Consider the following 20,397-nt stretch of genomic DNA (forward strand, 5'->3'; position numbering starts at 1 on the left):
TTTCCGCCTCGTTATCTCTTTTTGTGGCATTTAAGGGGCCTAAAGTGGAATTACATGGTAAAATACATGATATCGATGTTATCTTCATATATAACAATACGGGACAGAATACAGTTGATTTATTTTTTCATATTAAACGCGTGTCGAAAAATCGAACCGGGTGGGGTTGATATTTTCCCCAGCAACCGCTCCAGCGCCTCTAAAAAGTTGGTGCTTATAGTATAAATGCCGGGCTATATTTCCTGACCATCAATTTTAATTCAGATTAACATCTTGTTCATTAGGTTTTAATGAAGTACAGTCGAAATTGCTATGGCGACGTGAAATTAATCAGAAATAAGTCCAGCGCGATTGGCAAGATGCCGTAAATAAACAGCTTGAACTTTTGAATGCCTAGACGCAAAACAAGACAAATGTCTTGGGACTTGGTAATAACTTGCGGCGGCAAGTTCTATGTGAAACCTTTACAGAAGGTAGGTGATGTGGTGAGAGTAATACGGTAATGCATCAGCGTTAGTATTACTTTAGTTTAATAGATTCCTGTCCTAAACTACGATTTTAGATTATCTAATATTTTTCAATGAGTTATATAGCCAGGTGAAAGGCAAGAGAAATAACATACAAGGAATAATCTAGAGTGTGGCAAACTAATCTTGCTAAACTTCATACCTAGGAAATTATTTTCAGAATCGGTTTTCTCCTTGTTAATACAAAACAATGCAACCAGCCATTTACGAGAGCCGTACAAGTAGCATACCTTTGAAGCATCTCGCTAAAACGGGTGAAAAAAAAGCGAAAATATGATTGTTATTAGAATTTTGCGACGTGAAGTAGACCGTTGCGATCCACGATTTAAGAGCGAAACTTTATATGAGATAAACTTAATATCTATTTAATACATATCTATAATAAAAAACTATTCTGGGACTTAATTAAGAAAGTGGGACTTTTCTATGAGTCTTAGTATTTCAGAGTACTCAAGTTGTCTTATAGATGTCACAAACTTAGTATTGTCAAACTAAAGGATATAAATAGTTTATAAGTTTATTTTGTGCCTTCCATTTCTCTACTTTTTTGCTCCAACGTAAAGGCTATATGCTCGAAACTTCAGCGAAATTACTTTGTTTTAAAATATGGTTTTGATTTATTTCCTTATTCGGTAATTATCTCCATTCTAGGGAGTGACTTGCTAACAGACAAATCACTCTCCGACATTTAGACGAGTTTCTCCGACATTTTGAGTCGTTCTTGGACTGAAAATTGGCCTCGAGATGATCAAAGTTAATCTATTTAGAAAGTTTGTGGTTAGGATTGTTTTATTTGGGATCGAAAAATATTACATAAAACACTTCTTAGTTGTCAGTAGTATGTTGCTTTTGTTAGTATAGATCCCTTCCCTGTGTTTCAGATCCAAGATATAGGTCTTTATTGGTATTCTGATAAATACGATTAATATCATACGCAGGTCCTCTAACAATACATCTTTTTGTGATGGGCTTGTTTACATTTGAAGACAAAGAATTTTCTTTCATTCGCACTTGCTTTTATTTATTAAACACTGACTCTGGGGAACAATGCCAAAGGTATTAAAAGTGGTTTATTTATTTGGGTAGGAAATATTCTTTGAAAAGCATAGGAAAGCACAAAATATTTGTATTGACATTCGTAGTTTGGAAGGAAGCAAACTTGTTATTAGTACGCGAGGGGGGTTCACGGTTGGAGAGCATGGAAATGATAGTCGAGGCGTTGGTAACGTTACAATAGGAAAAAAGAAGAATTTTAAAAAGTTCAATATCCAGCTGGTCCAAGCAGGTAAATGCTTAGGATAATCACCAAACACTGTTATTGTGAAGAACAGAGTTTTCTTGGTTGGTATAGGATAAAAGGTGGGATGAAAAATCTACTACCTTTTATTAAATCTTGAATACATTTATTATTTTGTCTATTCCCACCCACTTAACACCTTTGCATCGCATTATTTCAATTTGTCTTTCGACGTTGCTTCACATGGTGGAAGAAATCCCATGGAAAATTTAAATTTTGTTAAAATTTTGAGGAATGGATAAATGATATAATTGAATGGCTGTACAATGCCATGGAAACATGTCATAAAACAATGAATTATAGTTAATAGTATTCTATGTAATCTCTATAGTAATTCGAAGAATAAGAATTTGTTGAACGAATACATTGAAAACTTTCTTTTGTTCTTTCCGGAGGAGGGGTGTTTCCATTACGTGTAAACTAGCGTGCGTCAAAGGCACCGACTCTCTCACGGTGGCAGGATTCACATCACTATCACCGCTGTATTGATTACACATTCTCAAGGCCAACACTTGTTCTCGTATCCATCCTTGTTATCCCCAACAAGATGCTAATGAGATGCCGTAAAGAGCGCGATACAGGTAGTCGTTTGTGATGCTAACGATGATGGCAAAGTTCGCGTTCTTCACCCTGATAATCGCATGGCAGCTCGTAAACATTGCTGTGGCGCAGAGCGAGGAATTCCAACCAAGGTAAGAAACAATTCATCGAACGAAAATTACCGTGATTACATTGTACGGTTTAAGTAATTTATAGATAAAGCTATATGTTGGTCGTTTTCTTTGTGTTTGCGTAACTGTCAAACACCATAAAAATTAACAAATAATGTCCTTTCTTAGCAAATAAATAAATAAATAAATAAAAAGTAAACGGTACATCGAAGCGTACTAGCTTGATCTAATCCAATCATTTCCTTCAAGTATGCACCCAAAGACACTTAAGCTTACTTAGTTCGACATTTCTAAGTAAAGAAAAAAAAATTGGAAGCGCATTTGCGAGTATGAAGTAATTTTCTTACTAATATCGAATAAAAAGAGAATGTTAAAAGCAGGTTGTTAGACGATGTAAGTAGCAATATCAACTAGAAAAATACTGAGAACGATCATTTCATGGCTGTGCTGTTTTATAACCGGAAATATATTTGTCCTGTAAATCCTCTGCTTTAATTTAAAGTGGTTGTGTTCAGCATTTCCATATTTAACTGAACTAGGATTAATAAAGTTCAGCATAGTGTTAATGTTGGCTCTTGTGTTAATTGTAGTATACATGTGGTTTAGTGGTTTACTTGAACTCGCTGGAATCACTGCGAATGGAAAGCAGATCTGGAACAATTAATATCTTGCATGATGCATTGCATTCTCCAAATCCGCGAAGGAGTTTAGTTGGAAACATCTGGAAGTATTTGGATTAAAGGGAGAGGGTGCAAAGCGCGCATGCGTTTGTCAGATGGAAAACACGGAACACGGTTATTAATCACGCTTGTTGATTTTGCAGACCTGATGTGGAGAAGATGAATATCAGGAAGAGGGAAATGCTGAATATTTCAATCCATTTGAATCAGGTTCTTAAGAAGTACGACAAGAAGCTTCGCCCAAATGCAGGAGGTATGAGTTTTCACTTTCACTGACTTTATATCGGGTTACTGCCTGCACAATGTCAAATACAACTATTTCAAGAGAATCCATGTGTCGTAGCCCGCGGTGGTTCATGGGCAGCACATAAATGGCTGACTCCTTGTATATAAAAGCTATGCGAATGTTCATAAGAATGTAATCAAGAATTCTACAGCTTTTGAAATCTTGATTTTTATGTTATTTACGCTTACTTGATTATTGACTTGATACCCATGAAGCACTGCGGGTTACGAAACGCATATTCTTCAAGTGCAACCTAATTTGAAATAGGTGAATACATTGGAGAAAAGAGAACAACTGAAAGATATAAATTTGAAAAAAAAAAAATATATATATATATATATATATATATATATATATATATATATATATATATATATATATATATATATATATATATATATATATATATTCAGTAATTACCTTCGGGAGTTTGGTAAGTGTGCCATTGTAATTTTGAATTTTAAGCAAGAAAATGCTAGAAAATTCTGGTTCCTTTTCATGTATTGATAGGGCTGCCTGTGGAAGTCCAAGTAGAGTTCAAAGTTGTTTCTCTAGGGGGAATCAACGAAGCAAGTATGGTAAGCAAATGTTAGGTTTACGGCCCTAAAAGGCCGATGGCCACTGCATTAATAAAAACAACGGGGTAGCCAGATGGATTAATCGTTTTGATTGATAGACTGGTAGTGTGTCATACTACTGCAACAGGGTCTGGATGGGTTTTACCGACTAGCGACAAACGGCTTAAAATGACTAGCGACAAAAAATATTTGCCGACTACAGACATTTTACTATTTCCGGTATTTTTACTCTTTACTTCCATCGTTAATCTACTTATTAGGCCATTTCAGAATCTGCACTATGTATTTCCTTTTGAATCAAATTTTCAGTCAATTATTAATCGATATAATTAAATTATTATCAGTAAGTTATAATCTTGTATGTACAAGAAATCTGGTAAAAGAGCGAATACAAGCTTAGATTTATCGACTACTGACAAAGACTGATAGTTCTTACCGACTACCGACAAATTATGGAAATTTTTACTACCGACTACCGTCTTGCAAGCCCCTCATCCAGACCCTGCTACAATTGTCTTGTGTGATTATTAAAGTATGGACATGAGACCTTTATTTAACAGATAGGCTTGACAGGAAGTTTGATCAGGAGACCATGATGTAAGAGAAGGAATCCCCCGTATAAGGGTATGTTCCAATGATGACATCCGTGAAAGCTATTTTTAGAACAACCAGTTATTTTTAGATATTTTTTATTGGTAAGCGCTCACGTTTCCTAGCAACATGAGTCTTACGCGCGATCACATCTTGAGCAATGTGAACCGGCAAATGCTGTTATGGAAATCTTTTTGACCGAAAATACCTTCATCTTTTTTTATGAACGCTGTGAAAATGATCTTCCATAGAGTACGCTGGATCCAGTCAACCGTTTCTCGGACATTAAAATGCATAGAGTGCGTGATTTTAGGCTCGGGGATCAACTTCCCCAGTAAAAATTTTCACTGCTGATTAGCAAATTATAAAACAACAATCAATCATAAACCTGTGTTTACAAAACACACTTCTCTTCCAATTCCCTTTTAATGAAAAAGATAAATCCAGACTTATTACCATTATATATACACCGATATTGTGGTTATTAAGACAGGTATTTCACAAATAAAAGATATCAAGTCTTTATAATAAAGTAAATCTTATTCCAGTGACAAGGGTTTCTTGAGTGACATGATTCCTAAACATTTATGTGTGAAGAATTAAAGTTCATTCATCTAAAAATATTGTAAATCAAAGAAAAATAAAGTCCTTCTTGTATAACAATACATAATATAAACTGTGAGAGTGCCTAGGTATTCTATCTCACCGAATTGCAGAGAAAAAGAACTTTTTAGGAGTCAGCCTGATGCATCTTGAATGAACTCCAAATTCGCCCTCTCCCCGACGTCTTCCCGTTCAATTATTTATATAACATTTAGATAAGTTAACATTAGATAACTTAACAGATACCAGGGCACCACCCCATGAGTAGCATTGTGATCATGAGCCTTGAAGAGAAGCTAAAAGGTTAAAAAACAGGTAGCGAACGAAGTAAAGAAGTGCAGAGGGAAAAAATTGTTGTGAAGTTGTAGTAACTCGCGGTGCCCATAACCAAATATGGCGCGACGAACCATATATGGATGCTATGATTGACAAATTCGCGCAATCTAAAAATAGCTTTCATGGAATACATCATGGTTTACAGGGATTCGTTCTCTTATATCATGGTCTCTTGGTTTGATTTGCATCCGTGTCGCACTTGATAGCAAATTTTACTCCCTAAAGAATAGGATGAGCATATGTGACTTCTACACTTTCACACCTTATTATTTTCGCGTATCAGGAATTTTCGATGGATATATTTTTCCGTCAATGGTGGCACGAGCCACGCTTCACTCACAACTACAGCGAGCCGTTTACGATGGCAGAAGACGCAGGCAAGCTGTTCTGGATTCCAGACACTTACTTCATTAATGCCAAAAAGTCGAACTTCCACAAAGTTACTAAAGAAAACGCGCGAATCATCATTTATCCTTCAGGAAATGTTTACTACAGTGTAAGGTAAAACTGATAGAACTTAAACAGAGGAAAAAAGGGTTTCACGATTTCTCTTTTCGTCATACATTTCAACTTTCTCAAGTAAGTGGCTTCCACAACACTTACAGATTGTTTAAACGAGATCAAAACATTTTCATCAAACATTTGCGTTGAACGCAATTTAACTCTACTCTTGTTTCTGCTTTGCTTTGTTCTGAAATTCCAATATCTAACCAATCTGGTTAGGACCAGGCAAAATCTGAATAGAATCCTTCAACATGGCTGAGCCCCCACAAAATACTTCTCTATATTTCAGGTTGACGCTAACGTTACAATGCAACATGAACCTTCAGTTGTTCCCGATGGACGTGCAGGCCTGCCCACTGTTTATAGAAAGCTGTACGTATTGAGTCACTCTCCTACACCATTCTGACTACCAGGCTGCATATACTTGTCTCAAAATTCATGGCCCCACCCTACTTACTTCATTTCATTAAGGAAAAAGGCGCTACCAAAATATACACATAATTAATTGCGCCCGTCCCACCAACGACAGAAAAATTAAATGTTTAAATGAAAATATACTTTAAATAAGTTGCTTTTTGTTGCTGCTATTTTGCCGCTAAAAGCCTGAGAGCGCGCCAGTTTGCCACACAAAAAGTCACGTGACCTCTTAGCGCCACTCCCCTATTCCCATCTAAACGTCTTACATTTCTTCCAAATAACATCTCATCTTTAAAACCATCTTCACTACCAAAATATAGAGCGCCTCCATCTGACCATAGTCAATTACCAAAAAGCATAAAAAATGTCGATTTAACGTAAATAAATGATATGAAATCGAAATGCTTACTCACTGATTGATTAGTCTGAAAAATCTGATTTATATTAAGGCAATAAAATATTTGCAAATTAGACATGTAAATTAGTATCGGAACCCACCCATCAATGAAAACTATATCATTACCAAACAGCAACATGCTATCAAACAGCAACATACATCAAAATAAAACCAAAACAACATTGCCTCGCAAATCAGAGTTAGTGTCAGGCAAATCAGATTCAATGTCACGTAAAAGCGATCTAGTTTCACGCCAGTAAGATCCAGAGTCACGCGTCACACCTAAAGTCTTTAGGCACACAGCGTTCATACGGCGGTTTCAATAGGCCGACCCTTTTCAATAAAAATAACACTTGTCTATAAAGCAGACAATAAAGGGGTTGGAGGGCTTTAAAAAAAAAAACAGCCACGCTGCTAATAAACTTGATGATGATGATGTATATAATTTTCTATGCTGTTTCCATAGACGCCTACACGTCAGAGGACATCAAATACAAGTGGACGCCACGAGGGACGAAAGGTATCGAGATCATAAGCAACGAGACCGCGCAGTTCGTACTGGTGGAAGCAAGAACAGAGCAGATTGCCACCGCAAAGATATCAGGTACATAGACCCACAAGATTTAATACACTAGACAAGTGATAACACTCAAGATATCAAGGGTTGAATCTTCCCTCTTTACTCCGAGGAACTCTCCAGAAAATTAAACGGGAGATAGTGATCGTCCTATCTTTTAGGGTATAAAATTTCGACCATTTGCTATCCCTTAGGGGTTGTTGAAGGGATTTTTCCGATTTTGCTATCTCTTAGGGTATAAAAATCGTCCAACTGCTATTCCTAACCCCCAAGTTGCTATCCCTTAGGGTTAAAACTGATTATACCGACGATCAACCCCGTTTGTTCTTATCGGAGTCATCCCTCCCCCCCCTTTCCCCGGGATACCCTACTCTGCTAGACTTTCATTACATGCCCCCCCCCCCCCCCCCCCACCCGGCTGAGATTATGGTATCAATCAATGATCCAAAGGGGGTCATACATTTTGGCTTTTTACGACGACACAGGAAGTCCCTAGATGAAAAGTTATAAGCGTGTGAAAAAAATTCTAATGCCCTAATAATCAATAGTTATTAATTACCCTGCAAAGCAAGGGATACCCTAATAAATATGATGAATAAGGGGTAATGAGCCCCACCAGCCCACGATGACGGGGGTGATAACCAGGTGAAGTAGCCAGAATGGTGCCATTTCTACCGTAGGCCACTTCTCACAGCTGGTGGCCACGTTCTCGTTGAAGCGTCGCTTGGAGTACTTCGCCATCACCGTGGTGACCCCTGCTATGATCCTCGTCGTCCTGTCTTGGTGCTGCTTCTGGATAGTCCCGGATGCTATCCCAGCACGCATCTCGCTCAGCGTCACCACCATCCTGTCAACTCTATTGCTATCCGGCACCGTCAACGCGCAGATGCCTAAGGTCAGCTACATGAAAGCCATCGACGTCTTTGTCCTCGGCAACTTCGCGTTCATTTTCCTTTCTCTTATCGAGTATGTTGCTGTCTTGAACACCAACCCAAGCTGCCCCTTTAAAAGCGGGATCCTCGCGAGACTGTGCCGCGCCGAGGAGACCTCGGTAAGAGTTTATGCAGTTCGTCAGCTAAACGCGGAGGAAGGAAGGGGTTACTCAGCCCTTGTTTGAGCTTGTTTTGCCATAGGGGCTCCGGTATTGCTATATGAAGTAATACATCGTGTCTAGAAAAACCATAACACTGTTTAGAAAAAAAATCATACAATGTTTAGGAAAAGAACATTAAACGATCGCAGCCGAATATTCCCTCGAAAGCCTAGTGAGGCAAAAGGCTTGAAAACATTCTACTTGGGAATTCACGTGAAAGGAAAGTAAAATCCGAACCCTGTTCAAGACGGAAAGGATGTAGGATGTAGGATGTAACTTTAGAAATATAACCTGCCCAGGACAGGGGAGGGAAAAAACTAAGGCATATACTTGTATAGTGAATATATAGAAAAGCACCCTCCTCTAGGTGACAAAAGCTCTCATAATCCTAAGCCATCATCGGGGTGACTAGGCTTGTACTTAAACCTAATCCAAAAATTTGATTAAAACTAACGACTCAATGCGTTCTTTCTTATTTATCGGAACTGTTTCAATTTCCAGTCCCGTAGAGATGACAAGGAATCCATGCCTGCCTTAAGCTCAAACGGCCATGATTGCCGACGACGTCACTCGGGCCATTCGGTGAATGATATGTACTTGTACGGGATGAATGGATTCGAGTGGGGCGCAACTAGCTACAGCTACCCTCGTGGTCACTACATCGACAAGATCTCCCGCGTCGTCTTCCCCGTCCTGTACATCGCTTTTATCAATACCTATTGGTTCTCGTACCACATACTTTCTAAGAAGATTCACGATCAGCAGGGGATCCGCATGGTTACGTCACCTGGATTCTAGCCTCTCGTATCCAGTCTCCGGGAGCGTTTTCTTTTTATCTCAACTCAAGCATGACACGAGAGGAAAGTATGAATGTGAAACACTTTGCATCAACTCCATACCGATATAGCTTTTAAGTACACCCAAGCCAACCGCATCACTTATCTTCAAGCACACCTGACTAATGGTTTGTAAACAGGGCCGGCAGACGGGGAAAAATGGGGGTAGGGTTTGTAGGGGGAGGCGCTAGCCCCCACCACTGTTTTCAGCGGATGATGTATTTGCATGTGAATTTCAGTATTCCATTTTAAGGGCGCGCTCAGATGCATTTTACAACCGATTTGGGGTCTTCGCCCTCCCAACTTTTTGGACCGCTCCCGCGCCTCCTGGTATCGATTTTATTTTCTGTAAAGATCGTCGCCCAGTCATATTTAATGATCACATGGAAACGTTTTGGGCGACGTAGACGGCCGCATATGAATGGCGAGCGTCGTTTTCAACACCAAGGAGTAATCATTTTCCAATAAAACAATAATAGTCATGAAAATAATATCGAGAGACGTAATTTTATATGTTTAGGAGCTAGGAGGAGTTACTGAGGATGCAAAATACAAGAGGGCAGTTTTGTGTGTGATCAAAATGTTCCAGCAGACGTTGACTCCCTGTTCACCCTGTAACGTGATTGTCAAATTTAGCGGGAGGGGGGTAGTTGCATATTAGCAAGCCATGACGAAAACGATTGGATAATAAAATCATGATTATTGAAATGGAGTCTGCTTGTCTTGGTACGTCTCATCAAGGGGAATGGGGTGGAATAAGGTGGTGAAGGGGAATAGGGTGTTTAACAAAAAAGCAGAAACCGACAAATTCGAAACACGACCCTCGCCTTTATTTTCCAAATACATTACGGGCTCCAACATTATTTATACCAAAATGATTCCTGAAACTATACTATTAGTTAGACTATTAGTTACTTAAAGTATTTTGTATTTATTTTTGTGCGTTTACAGTGGGGGTAGGTACGATCAGCTATAGTGTTATTCCGATTCACACTTCGGTGTTTATAAGTAAGCAGAAACTGACAAATCCAAAATACGACTTGATCGCCCCCCCCCCCCCGAAATAGCACGAACTTCGTAACTTATACCAAAATAGTCCCTGAAATATATGCGATTTCTAATGCGGGTAGGATCAGTGATAGTTTGATACCGAACTTGTTTTTTTATACTACTGTGTTATAACAACTTGCATCATCACAATATATTTTAAACTTGCCGCTAGACATTAATGTTTGACGACCTATGGGAGCTCAAATCTCAAAGCAGTCATTAAGCTTAACCAATCACATTCAAACCAGGGGCTCATAAGTAGGTGCAATCATCTGTATTATATAAGTGTCTCACGGCGTTTCCTAGGATAAGGCTATTTTTAGACGTGCGCGCACGAACGGGCCAATCAGCTACGTTGACGTTGGTTGCAGCGCGAGTGACGTGAGGCTGCATGCGCAAATTTCAGTTAGAAAGAATACTTTTTTTATCCATCCGTCGGTTTTGTTTGTTCAACAAAAGAATTGCAAGCCAGAATTAAAATTCGAAGGCAAAGGTGGGTTCATATTGAAGAAGAGAGCAACGAAAGTCAAAGAATACCGAATAAAAAAACATTGCTTTTTATCTGAGACTGCGCGTGCAGTTGAGCTCAGCCAAAACGCGTCGTCCGCGCGTCTAAAAATAGCCTGATCCTAGGAAACGCCGTGACACCTATATAGTACCAGAATATGGGGAAGTTGAATGCCCCTACTTATGAGCCCCTGTTCAAACTAAGAAATCATGAATATTTTATTAGAACTAGGCGCCATTTTTAATGATGTCCAGAAAACAATAGCCATTCTGCCCGATGTGGGGTGGAAATAGGATGGTGAATGGGGTGGAAAATAGGGTGGTGAAGGGGAATGGGATAGAAATAGGGTGGTGAAGGGGAATGGGGTGGAAATAGGGTGGTGAAGGAGAATGGGGTGGTAAGAGGATGGTAAAGGGGAATAGGGTGTAAATAGGGTGGTGAAAGGGAATGGGGTGGAAATAGTGTGGTGAAGGGTAATGGGGTGGAAAGAGGATGGTAAAGGGAAATAGGGTATAAATAGGGTGGTGAAAGGGAATGGGGTGGAAATAGGGTGGTGAAAAGGAATGGGGTGGAAAGAGGGTGGTGAAGGGGAATGAGGTGGAAAAGTCGATGTTTTTTTTGTATTTGAAAGATGGAACCTTTATAAAAACATCCACTCCCCTAGGTTTGATGGGTAGTAGACATACTGACAAACCGCTGACCTAAACTCTATGTTTAGGAGCGGATTAAGAATTTTTCGATGGGGGTACATTCCGTGTTATATTTTTTGGACGTTGGTTGGGGGACCTAGCTCCTAGGAGTGTCACTGCTACATAATGATATAAGGGACAACTAAGTGAAGCCCTAGTTTTGATGTCGGTCGACGCCGCCAGAGTCGTGTTAGATTTTAAGCAAGGATCCCAACAAATCGCCAGCTTGAAATGGTGCGATGCAGATCAACCCTTGTAGTCCCGAGGGTCTCAATAATGGCAAGTGTTGACCTTACGTTTTCGATAGTTTTCAGTCCCTTACTCCCTTCCCACCGCTCGGCATTAGTTGGTGGTGAATTTAAAAATATCTGAATAAAAACATCTGTTATCTAGAAATTTAGAAAACAGGCTGATTGAGTGGCTAAAAAAATTATGTAAATATAATGGTTTCGGCCTTGATTCGAACCTAGCAGGTTGAGAATGAAAATGACAAAAAGGAGACCATACATCCAGACGTGGCGCTGAATCACCGTATGGCAGCTAAAGCTTTACGGCTAGGCTGGAGATTTCGACACCAACACCGCTATCTAGCGAACTGTGTAACACACAGGTACCGAGGCACAAGCGCATTAATAGGGAGACAATAACCAGGTTCCTAGCCCTTAAGACCTAAGTCTTATACGGTTACGCCACACACAGCTCGCTGTGACGTAGAGTGTAAAATATTGAGGTCTATTTGGGCGCCTTAAGTCACTTGGGACATCAGTCTGTCGCTATGACAGTAAAACGCACGTGAATATGACTTTTATTCTAAATCACCCAATAATAGAATGTATTGTTAATTGTTAAACGGCGAATAGAAAATTGAGTGTTTGATATTTTTTCATTATTATTAGCGTAAACGATAATTTTTTGGGTCAGTACGCAGCTCTTACAAGCTGCAATTTGATTGGCCAAATGAACAATATCCGCACCTCGACACAAAAAACGAGAAGAATAGAGACAAAAGAACTCCTTTGTAGAGCAAAGATAATAGGAGACAAAGCAGCTGCGTACTTACTCAATTTGTTTTGTAAATGATACTATTTATTACCCCCAAATTGTATATTTCCTATGTCATATAATAATATAAAAATATTACAATATTTTATGATCCTCAATGCACGGATGCTGTTTAATTTTTGGTACATGGATTGATATTTTTTTGCTCATTTTTTTTAGAAAACATTCATGGTTGGTAGAGATAATCATGAAAGCTATTTTCTAACTTTAAAGGCTAAGGACCAGAAGAAGGATGAAGGCAACACTATCGCCAAAGTCAATAACCTATCCTTGTTAATTAATGACGCCTAAGCGTCATATTGTAAGGTCCGTCCGAATTATGGTGGTTGTCCGAGCTATTGTCCTAATTGAGAGATTATTTCGTTCGGCCAATCCCAGAGGCTTACAGTGCGACTCTACTAGGGGCGGATTCTGAGGGCGTCGCGAGGGCCGGGTGCAGTAGGTATAATTATGGTTGGATGCAGGGGCCGTAGTTATGGGTAGATGCAGGGGGCGTAGTAATAGGTTGGTGCAGGGGGTGTAGTTATGGGTGGATGCAGGGGGCGTAGTTAGGGGTGGATGCAGGGGGCGTAGTTATGGGTGGATGCAGGGGGCGTAGTTAGGGGTGGGTGCAGGGGGCGTAGTTATGGGTTGGTGCAGGGCGCGTAGTTATGGGTGGATGCAGGGGGCGTAGTTATGGGTGGATGCAGGGGGCGTAGTTAGGGGCTGGTGCAGGGGGCGTAGTTATGGGTGGATGCAGGGGGCGTAGTTATGGGTGGATGCAGGGGTCGTAGTTATGGGTTGGTGCAGGGGGCGTAGTTATGGGTGATAGTGCAGGGGGCGTAGTTATGGGTGGATGCAGGGGGCGTAGTTATGGGTTGGTGCAGGGGGCGTAGTTATGGGTGAGTGCAGGGGGCGTAGTTATGGGTTGGTGCAGGGGGCGTAGTTATGGGTGGATGCAGGGGGCGTAGTTATGGGTGGGTGCAGGGGGCGTAGTTATGGGTGGATGCAGGTGTCGTAGTTATTGGTTGGTGCAGGAGGCGTAGTTATGGGTTGGTGCAGGGGGCGTAGTTATGGGTGGATGCACGGGGCGAAGTTATGGGTTGGTGCAGGGGGCGTAGTTATAGGTGGATGCAGGAGGCGTAGTTATGGGTGGATACAGGGGGCGTAGTTATGGGTGAGTGCAGGAGGCGTAGTTATGGGTGGATACAGGGGGCGTAGTTAGGGGTTGGTGCAGGGGGCGTAGTTATGGGTGGATACAGGGGGCGTAGTTATGGGTGAGTGCAGGGGGCGTAGTTATGGGTGAGTGCAGGGGGCGTAGTTAGGGGTTGGTGCAGGGGGCGTAGTTAGGGGTTGGTGCAGGAGGCGTAGTTAGGGGTTGGTGCAGGGGGCGTAGTTATGGGTGGATGCACGGGGCGTAGTTATGGGTTGGTGCAGGGGGCGTAGTTATAGGTGGATGCAGGAGGCGTAGTTATGGGTGGATACAGGGGGCGTAGTTAGGGGTTGGTGCAGGGGGCGTAGTTATGGGTGGATACAGGGGGCGTAGTTAGGGGTTGGTGCAGGGGGCGTAGTTAGGGGTTGGTGCAGGGGGCGTAGTTATGGGTTGGTGCAGGGGGCGTAGTTATGGGTGGATGCAGGGGGCGTAGTTAGGGGTTGGTGCAGGGGGCGTAGTTATGGGTGGATACAGGGGGCGTAGTTATGGGTGAGTGCAGGGGGCGTAGTTATGGGTGGATACAGGGGGCGTAGTTAGGGGTGGATGCAGGGGGCGTAGTTAGGGGTTGGTGCAGGGGGCGTAGTTATGGGTGGATACAGGGGGCGTAGTTATGGGTGAGTGCAGGGGGCGTAGTTATGGGTGGATGCAGGGGGCGTAGTTAGGGGTTGGTGCAGGGGGCGTAGTTAGGGGTTGGTGCAGGGGGCGTAGTTATGGGTGGATGCACGGGGCGTAGTTAGGGGTTGGTGCAGGGGGCGTAGTTAAGGGTTGATGCAGGGGGCGTAGTTATGGGTGAGTGCAGGGGGTGTAGTTAGGGGTGGATGCAAGGGGCGTAGTTATGGGTTGGTGCAGGGTGCGTAGTTATAGGTGGATGCAGGAGGCGTAGTTATGGGTTGGTGCAGGAGGCGTAGTTAGGGGTTGGTGCAGGGGGCGAAGTTATGGGTGGATGCAGGAGGAGTAGTTATGGGTTGGTGCAGGAAGCGTAGTTATGGGTTGGTGCAGGAAGCGTAGTTATGGGTGGATGCAGGGGGAGTAGTTAGGGGTTGGTGCAGGGGGCGTAGTTATGGGTGGATACAGGGGGCGTAGTTATGGGTGAGTGCAGGGGGCGTAGTTATGGGTGGATACAGGGGGCGTAGTTATGGGTGGATGCAGGGGGCGTAGTTAGGGGTTGGTGCAGGGGGCGTAGTTATGGGTGGATACAGGGGGCGTAGTTATGGGTGAGTGCAGGGGGCGTAGTTATGGGTGGATGCAGGGGGCGTAGTTAGGGGTTGGTGCAGGGGGCGTAGTTAGGGGTCGGTGCAGGGGGCGTAGTTATGGGTGGATGCACGGGGCGTAGTTAGGGGTTGGTGCAGGGGGCGTAGTTAAGGGTTGATGCAGGGGGAGTAGTTATGGGTGAGTGCAGGGGGTGTAGTTAGGGGTGGATGCAAGGGGCGTAGTTATGGGTTGGTGCAGGGTGCGTAGTTATAGGTGGATGCAGGAGGCGTAGTTATGGGTTGGTGCAGGAAGCGTAGTTATGGGTTGGTGCAGGGGGCGTAGTTATGGGTTGGTGCAGGGGGCGTAGTTAGGGGTTGGTGCAGGGGGCGTAGTTATGGGTGGATGCAGGGGGCGTAGTTATGGGTTGGTGCAGGGGGCGTAGTTAGGGGTGGGTGCAGGGGGCGTAGTTATGGGTTGGTGCAGGGGGCGTAGTTATGGGTGGATGCAGGAGGCGTAGTTATGGGTTGGTGCAGGGGGCGTAGTTAGGGGTTGGTGCAGGGGGCGTAGTTATGGGTGGATGCAAGGGGCGTAGTTAGGGGTTGGTGCAGGGGGCGAAGTTATGGGTGGATGCAGGAGGAGTAGTTATGGGTTGGTGCAGGAAGCGTAGTTATGGGTTGGTGCAGGGGGCGTAGTTATGGGTTGGTGCAGGGGGCGTAGTTAGGGGTTGGTGCAGGGGGCGTAGTTATGGGTGGATGCAGGGGGCGTAGTTATGGGTTGGTGCAGGGGGCGTAGTTATGGGTTGGTGCAGGGGGCGTAGTTATGGGGGAGTGCAGGGGGCGTAGTTATGGGTTGGTGCAGGGGGCGTAGTTATGGGTGGATGCAGGGGGCGTAGTTATGGGTGGATGCAGGAGGCGTAGTTATGGGTGGATGCAGGAGGCGTAGTTATGGGTGAGTGCAGGGTGCGTAGTTATGGGTTGGTGCAGGGGGCGTAGTTAGGGGTTGGTGCAGGGGGCGTAGTTATAGGTGGATGCAAGGGGCGTAGTTAGGGGTTGGTGCAGGGGGCGAAGTTATGGGTGGATGCAGGAGGAGTAGTTATGGGTTGGTGCAGGAAGCGTAGTTATGGGTTGGTGCAGGGGGCGTAGTTATGGGTTGGTGCAGGGGGCGTAGTTAGGGGTTGGTGCAGGGGGCGTAGTTATGGGTGGATGCAGGGGGCGTAGTTATGGGTTGGTGCAGGGAACGTAGTTATTGGTGAGTGCAGGGGGCGTAGTTATGGGTGGATGCAGGAGGCGTAGTTATGGGTGAGTGCAGGGGGCGTAGTTATGGGTGGATGCAGGGGGCGTAGTTATGGGTGGGTGCAGGGGGCGTAGTTAGGGGTGGATTTAAGGGGCGTAGTTTTGGGTTGGTGCAGGGGGTGTAGTTATGGGTGGATGCAGGGGGCGTAGTTATGGGTTGGTGCAGGGGGCGTAGTTATGGGTGAGTGCAGGGGGCGTAGTTATGGGTGGATGCAGGGGGCGTAGTTATGGGTGGGTGCAGGGGGCGTAGTTAGGGGTGGATTCAAGGGGCGTAGTTTTGGGTTGGTGCAGGGGGCGTAGTTATGGGTGGATGCAGGGGGCGTAGTTATGGGTGGGTGCAGGGGGCGTAGTTAGGGGTGGATTTAAGGGGCGTAGTTTTGGGTTGGTGCAGGGGGTGTAGTTATGGGTGGATGCAGGGGGCGTAGTTATGGGTTGGTGCAGGGGGCGTAGTTATGGGTGAGTGCAGGGGGCGTAGTTATGGGTGGATGCAGGGGGCGTAGTTATGGGTGGGTGCAGGGGGCGTAGTTAGGGGTGGATTCAAGGGGCGTAGTTTTGGGTTGGTGCAGGGGGCGTAGTTATGGGTGGATGCAGGGGGCGTAGTTATGGGTTGGTGCAGGGGGCGTAGTTATGGGTGAGTGCAGGGGGCGTAGTTATGGGTGGATGCAGGGGGCGTAGTTATGGATGGGTGCAGGGGGCGTAGTTAGGGGTGGATTCAAGGGGCGTAGTTTTGGGTTGGTGCAGGGGGCGTAGTTATGGGTGGATGCAGGGGGCGTAGTTATGGGTTGGTGCAGGGGGCGTAGTTATGGGTTGGTGCAGGGGGCGTAGTTATGGGTTGGTGCAGGAGGCGTAGTTATGGGTGGATGCAGGGGGCGTAGTTATGGGTTGGTGCAGGAAGCGTAGTTATGGGTTGGTGCAGGGGGCGTAGTTATGGGTTGGTGCAGGGGGCGTAGTTAGGGGTTGGTGCAGGGGGCGTAGTTATGGGTGGATGCAAGGGGCGTAGTTAGGGGTTGGTGCAGTGGGCGAAGTTATGGGTGGATGCAGGAGGAGTAGTTATGGGTTGGTGCATGAAGCGTTGTTATGGGTTGGTGCAGGGGGCGTAGTTATGGGTTGGTGCAGGGGGCGTAGTTAGGGGTTGGTGCAGGGGGCGTAGTTATGGGTGGATGCAGGGGGCGTAGTTATGGGTTGGTGCAGGGGGCGTAGTTATGGGTGGATGCAGGGGGCGTAGTTATGGGTGGATGAAGGTGGCGTAGTTATGGGTTGGTGCAGGAGGCGTAGTTATGGGTTGGTGCAGGGGGCGTAGTTAGGGGTTGGTGCAGGGGGCGTAGTTATGGGTTGGTGCAGGGGGCGTAGTTATGGGTGGATGCAGGGGGCGTAGTTATGGGTGGATGCAGGAGGCGTAGTTATGGGTTGGTGCAGGAGGCGTAGTTATGGGTTGGTGCAGGGGGCGTAGTTATGGGTTGGTGCAGGGGGCGTAGTTATGGGTGAGTGCAGGGGGTGTAGTTAGGGGTGGATTCAAGGGGCGTAGTTATGGGTGGATGCAGGGGACGTAGTTATGGGTTGGTGCAGGAGGCGTAGTTATGGGTTGGTGCAGGGGGCGTAGTTATGGGTGGATGCAGGGGGCGTAGTTATGGGTTGGTGCAGGAGGCGTAGTTATGGGTTGGTGCAGGGGGCGTAGTTATGGGTTGGTGCAGGGGGCGTAGTTATGGGTTGGTGCAGGGGGCGTAGTTATGGGTGGATGCAGGGGGCGTAGTTATGGGTGGATGCAGGAGGCGTAGTTATGGGTTGGTGCAGGAGGCGTAGTTATTTGTTGGTGCAGGAGGCGTAGTTATGGGTTGGTGCAGGAGGCGTAGTTATGGGTTGGTGCAGGAGGCGTAGTTAGGGGTGAGTGCAGGGGGCGTAGTTATGGGTTGGTGCAGGAGGCGTAGTTATGGGTAGATGCAGGAGGCGTAGTTATGGGTTGGTGCAGGGGGCGTAGTTAGGGGTTGGTGCAGGGGGCGTAGTTATGGGTGGATGCAGGAGTCGTAGTTATGGGTGGATGCAGGGGGCGTAGTTATGGGTTGGTGCAGGGGGCGTAGTTATGGGTTGGTGCAGGGGGCGTAGTTATGGGTGAGTGCAGGGGGTGTAGTTAGGGGTGGATTCAAGGGGCGTAGTTATGGGTGGATGCAGGGGACGTAGTTATGGGTTGGTGCAGGAGGCGTAGTTATGGGTTGGTGCAGGGGGCGTAGTTATGGGTGGATGCAGGGGGCGTAGTTATGGGTTGGTGCAGGAGGCGTAGTTATGGGTTGGTGCAGGGGGCGTAGTTATGGGTTGGTGCAGGGGGCGTAGTTATGGGTTGGTGCAGGAGGCGTAGTTATGGGTTGGTGCAGGAGGCGTAGTTAGGGGTGAGTGCAGGGGGCGTAGTTATGGGTTGGTGCAGGAGGCGTAGTTATGGGTAGATGCAGGAGGCGTAGTTATGGGTTGGTGCAGGGGGCGTAGTTAGGGGTTGGTGCAGGGGGCGTAGTTATGGGTGGATGCAGGAGGCGTAGTTATGGGTGGATGCAGGGGGCGTAGTTATGGGTTGGTGCAGGAGGCGTAGTTATGGGTTGGTGCAGGGGGCGTAGTTAGGGGTTGGTGCAGGGGGCGTAGTTATGGGTTGGTGCAGGGGGCGTAGTTATGGGTGGATGCAGGGGGCGTAGTTATGGGTGGATGCAGGAGGCGTAGTTATGGGTGAGTGCAGGGGGCGTAGTTATGGGTGGATGCAGGAGGCGTAGTTATGGGTTGGTGCAGGGGGCGTAGTTATGGGTTGGTGCAGGGGGCGTAGTTATGGGTTGCTGCAGGAGGCGTAGTTAGGGGTGAGTGCAGGGGGCGTAGTTATGGGTTGGTGCAGGAGGCGTAGTTATGGGTAGATGCAGGAGGCGTAGTTATGGGTTGGTGCAGGGGGCGTAGTTAGGGGTTGGTGCAGGGGGCGTAGTTATGGGTGGATGCAGGGGGCGTAGTTATGGGTGGATGCAGGGGGCGTAGTTATGGGTGGATGCAGGAGGCGTAGTTATGGGTTGGTGCAGGGGGCGTAGTTAGGGGTTGGTGCAGGGGGCGTAGTTTTGGGTGGATGCAGGGGCCGTATATATGGTTTGGTGCGGGGGGCGTAGTTATGGGTGGATGCAGGGGGCGTAGTTATGGGTTGGTGCAGGGGCCGTAGTTATGGGTAGATGCAGGGGGCGTAGTTAGGGGCTGGTGCAGGGGGCGTAGTTAGGGGTTGGTGCAGGGGGCGTAGTTAGGGGTTGGTGCAGGGGGCGTAGTTATGTGTGGGTGCATTGAACTTAAAAGGTGTAGTTGTGTGTGGGTGCAGTGGACTTAAAGGGGCGTAGTTATGGGTTGGTGCAGGGGGCGTAGTTAGGGGTTGGTGCAGGGGGCGTAGTTATGGGTGGATGCAGGGGGCGTAGTTATGGGTGGATGCAGGGGGCGTAGTTATGGGTGGATGCAGGAGGCGTAGTTATGGGTTGGTGCAGGGGGCGTAGTTAGGGGTTGGTGCAGGGGGCGTAGTTTTGGGTGGATGCAGGGGCCGTATATATGGTTTGGTGCGGGGGGCGTAGTTATGGGTGGATGCAGGGGGCGTAGTTATGGGTTGGTGCAGGGGCCGTAGTTATGGGTAGATGCAGGGGGCGTAGTTAGGGGCTGGTGCAGGGGGCGTAGTTAGGGGTTGGTGCAGGGGGCGTAGTTAGGGGTTGGTGCAGGGGGCGTAGTTATGTGTGGGTGCAGGGAACTTAAAAGGTGTATTTTTGTGTGGGTGCAGTGGACTTAAAGGGGCGTAGTTATGGGTGGGGGCAGGGGGTGTAGTTGTGGATGGGTGCAGGGAGCGTAGTTGCGTATCTAGGGGCAGATGAAGAGGACGTCGCTAGGCTGAGGCATATGCGATGGATTGTGGGAGGTTCACTATAGATTAGGGGTAAGGCTGCATAATATTAATTATGGGGTGGCACGCGATGGATTGTGGACTCAGCTATACGAGGTTGACCAAGGGCTGTAGAATAGTCCCGTTGTTAC

The 20,397-nt window shown here is 46.1% G+C and overlaps 1 protein-coding gene across 3 annotated transcripts; it reads left to right on the forward strand.

Annotated features, from left to right (window-relative positions):
* Window positions 1-378: 378 nt before the first annotated feature.
* LOC5515063 (gamma-aminobutyric acid receptor subunit beta) lies at window positions 379-10,101 on the forward strand. 3 transcript variants are annotated; one of them, XM_032384648.2, is made up of 9 exons: window positions 379-473; window positions 2,220-2,516; window positions 3,319-3,428; window positions 3,972-4,039; window positions 5,853-6,070; window positions 6,363-6,445; window positions 7,354-7,491; window positions 8,145-8,515; window positions 9,059-10,101. In XM_032384648.2, exons 2-9 carry the CDS (start codon window positions 2,419-2,421, stop codon window positions 9,353-9,355), a joined length of 1,383 nt encoding a protein of 460 aa, XP_032240539.1. In that variant the 5' UTR covers window positions 379-473; window positions 2,220-2,418; the 3' UTR covers window positions 9,356-10,101. The 3 variants fall into 3 exon arrangements, with proteins under 3 accessions (XP_032240539.1, XP_032240540.1, XP_001635210.2); XM_032384649.2 differs by having other exon boundaries at window positions 395-473; window positions 2,223-2,516; XM_001635160.3 differs by lacking the exon at window positions 379-473 and having other exon boundaries at window positions 1,919-2,516.
* The last annotated feature ends 10,296 nt before the right edge of the window (window positions 10,102-20,397 follow it).

This window comes from Nematostella vectensis, chromosome 6 (genome assembly GCF_932526225.1).
Source record: "Nematostella vectensis chromosome 6, jaNemVect1.1, whole genome shotgun sequence".
NCBI lineage: Eukaryota > Metazoa > Cnidaria > Anthozoa > Actiniaria > Edwardsiidae > Nematostella > Nematostella vectensis.

What these genes read in the sequence shown, in the direction of transcription:
- LOC5515063 (XM_032384648.2), top strand. Translation starts at nt 2,419, where the DNA reads ATGCTAACGATGATGGCAAAGTTCGCGTTCTTCACCCTGATAATCGCA. An exon ending in AGCGAGGAATTCCAACCAAG is followed by an intron (nt 2,517 to 3,318) that starts GTAAGAAACAAT and finishes TTGATTTTGCAG; the next exon opens with ACCTGATGTGGAGAAGATGA. An exon ending in GAATCAACGAAGCAAGTATG is followed by an intron (nt 4,040 to 5,852) that starts GTAAGCAAATGT and finishes TTCGCGTATCAG; the next exon opens with GAATTTTCGATGGATATATT.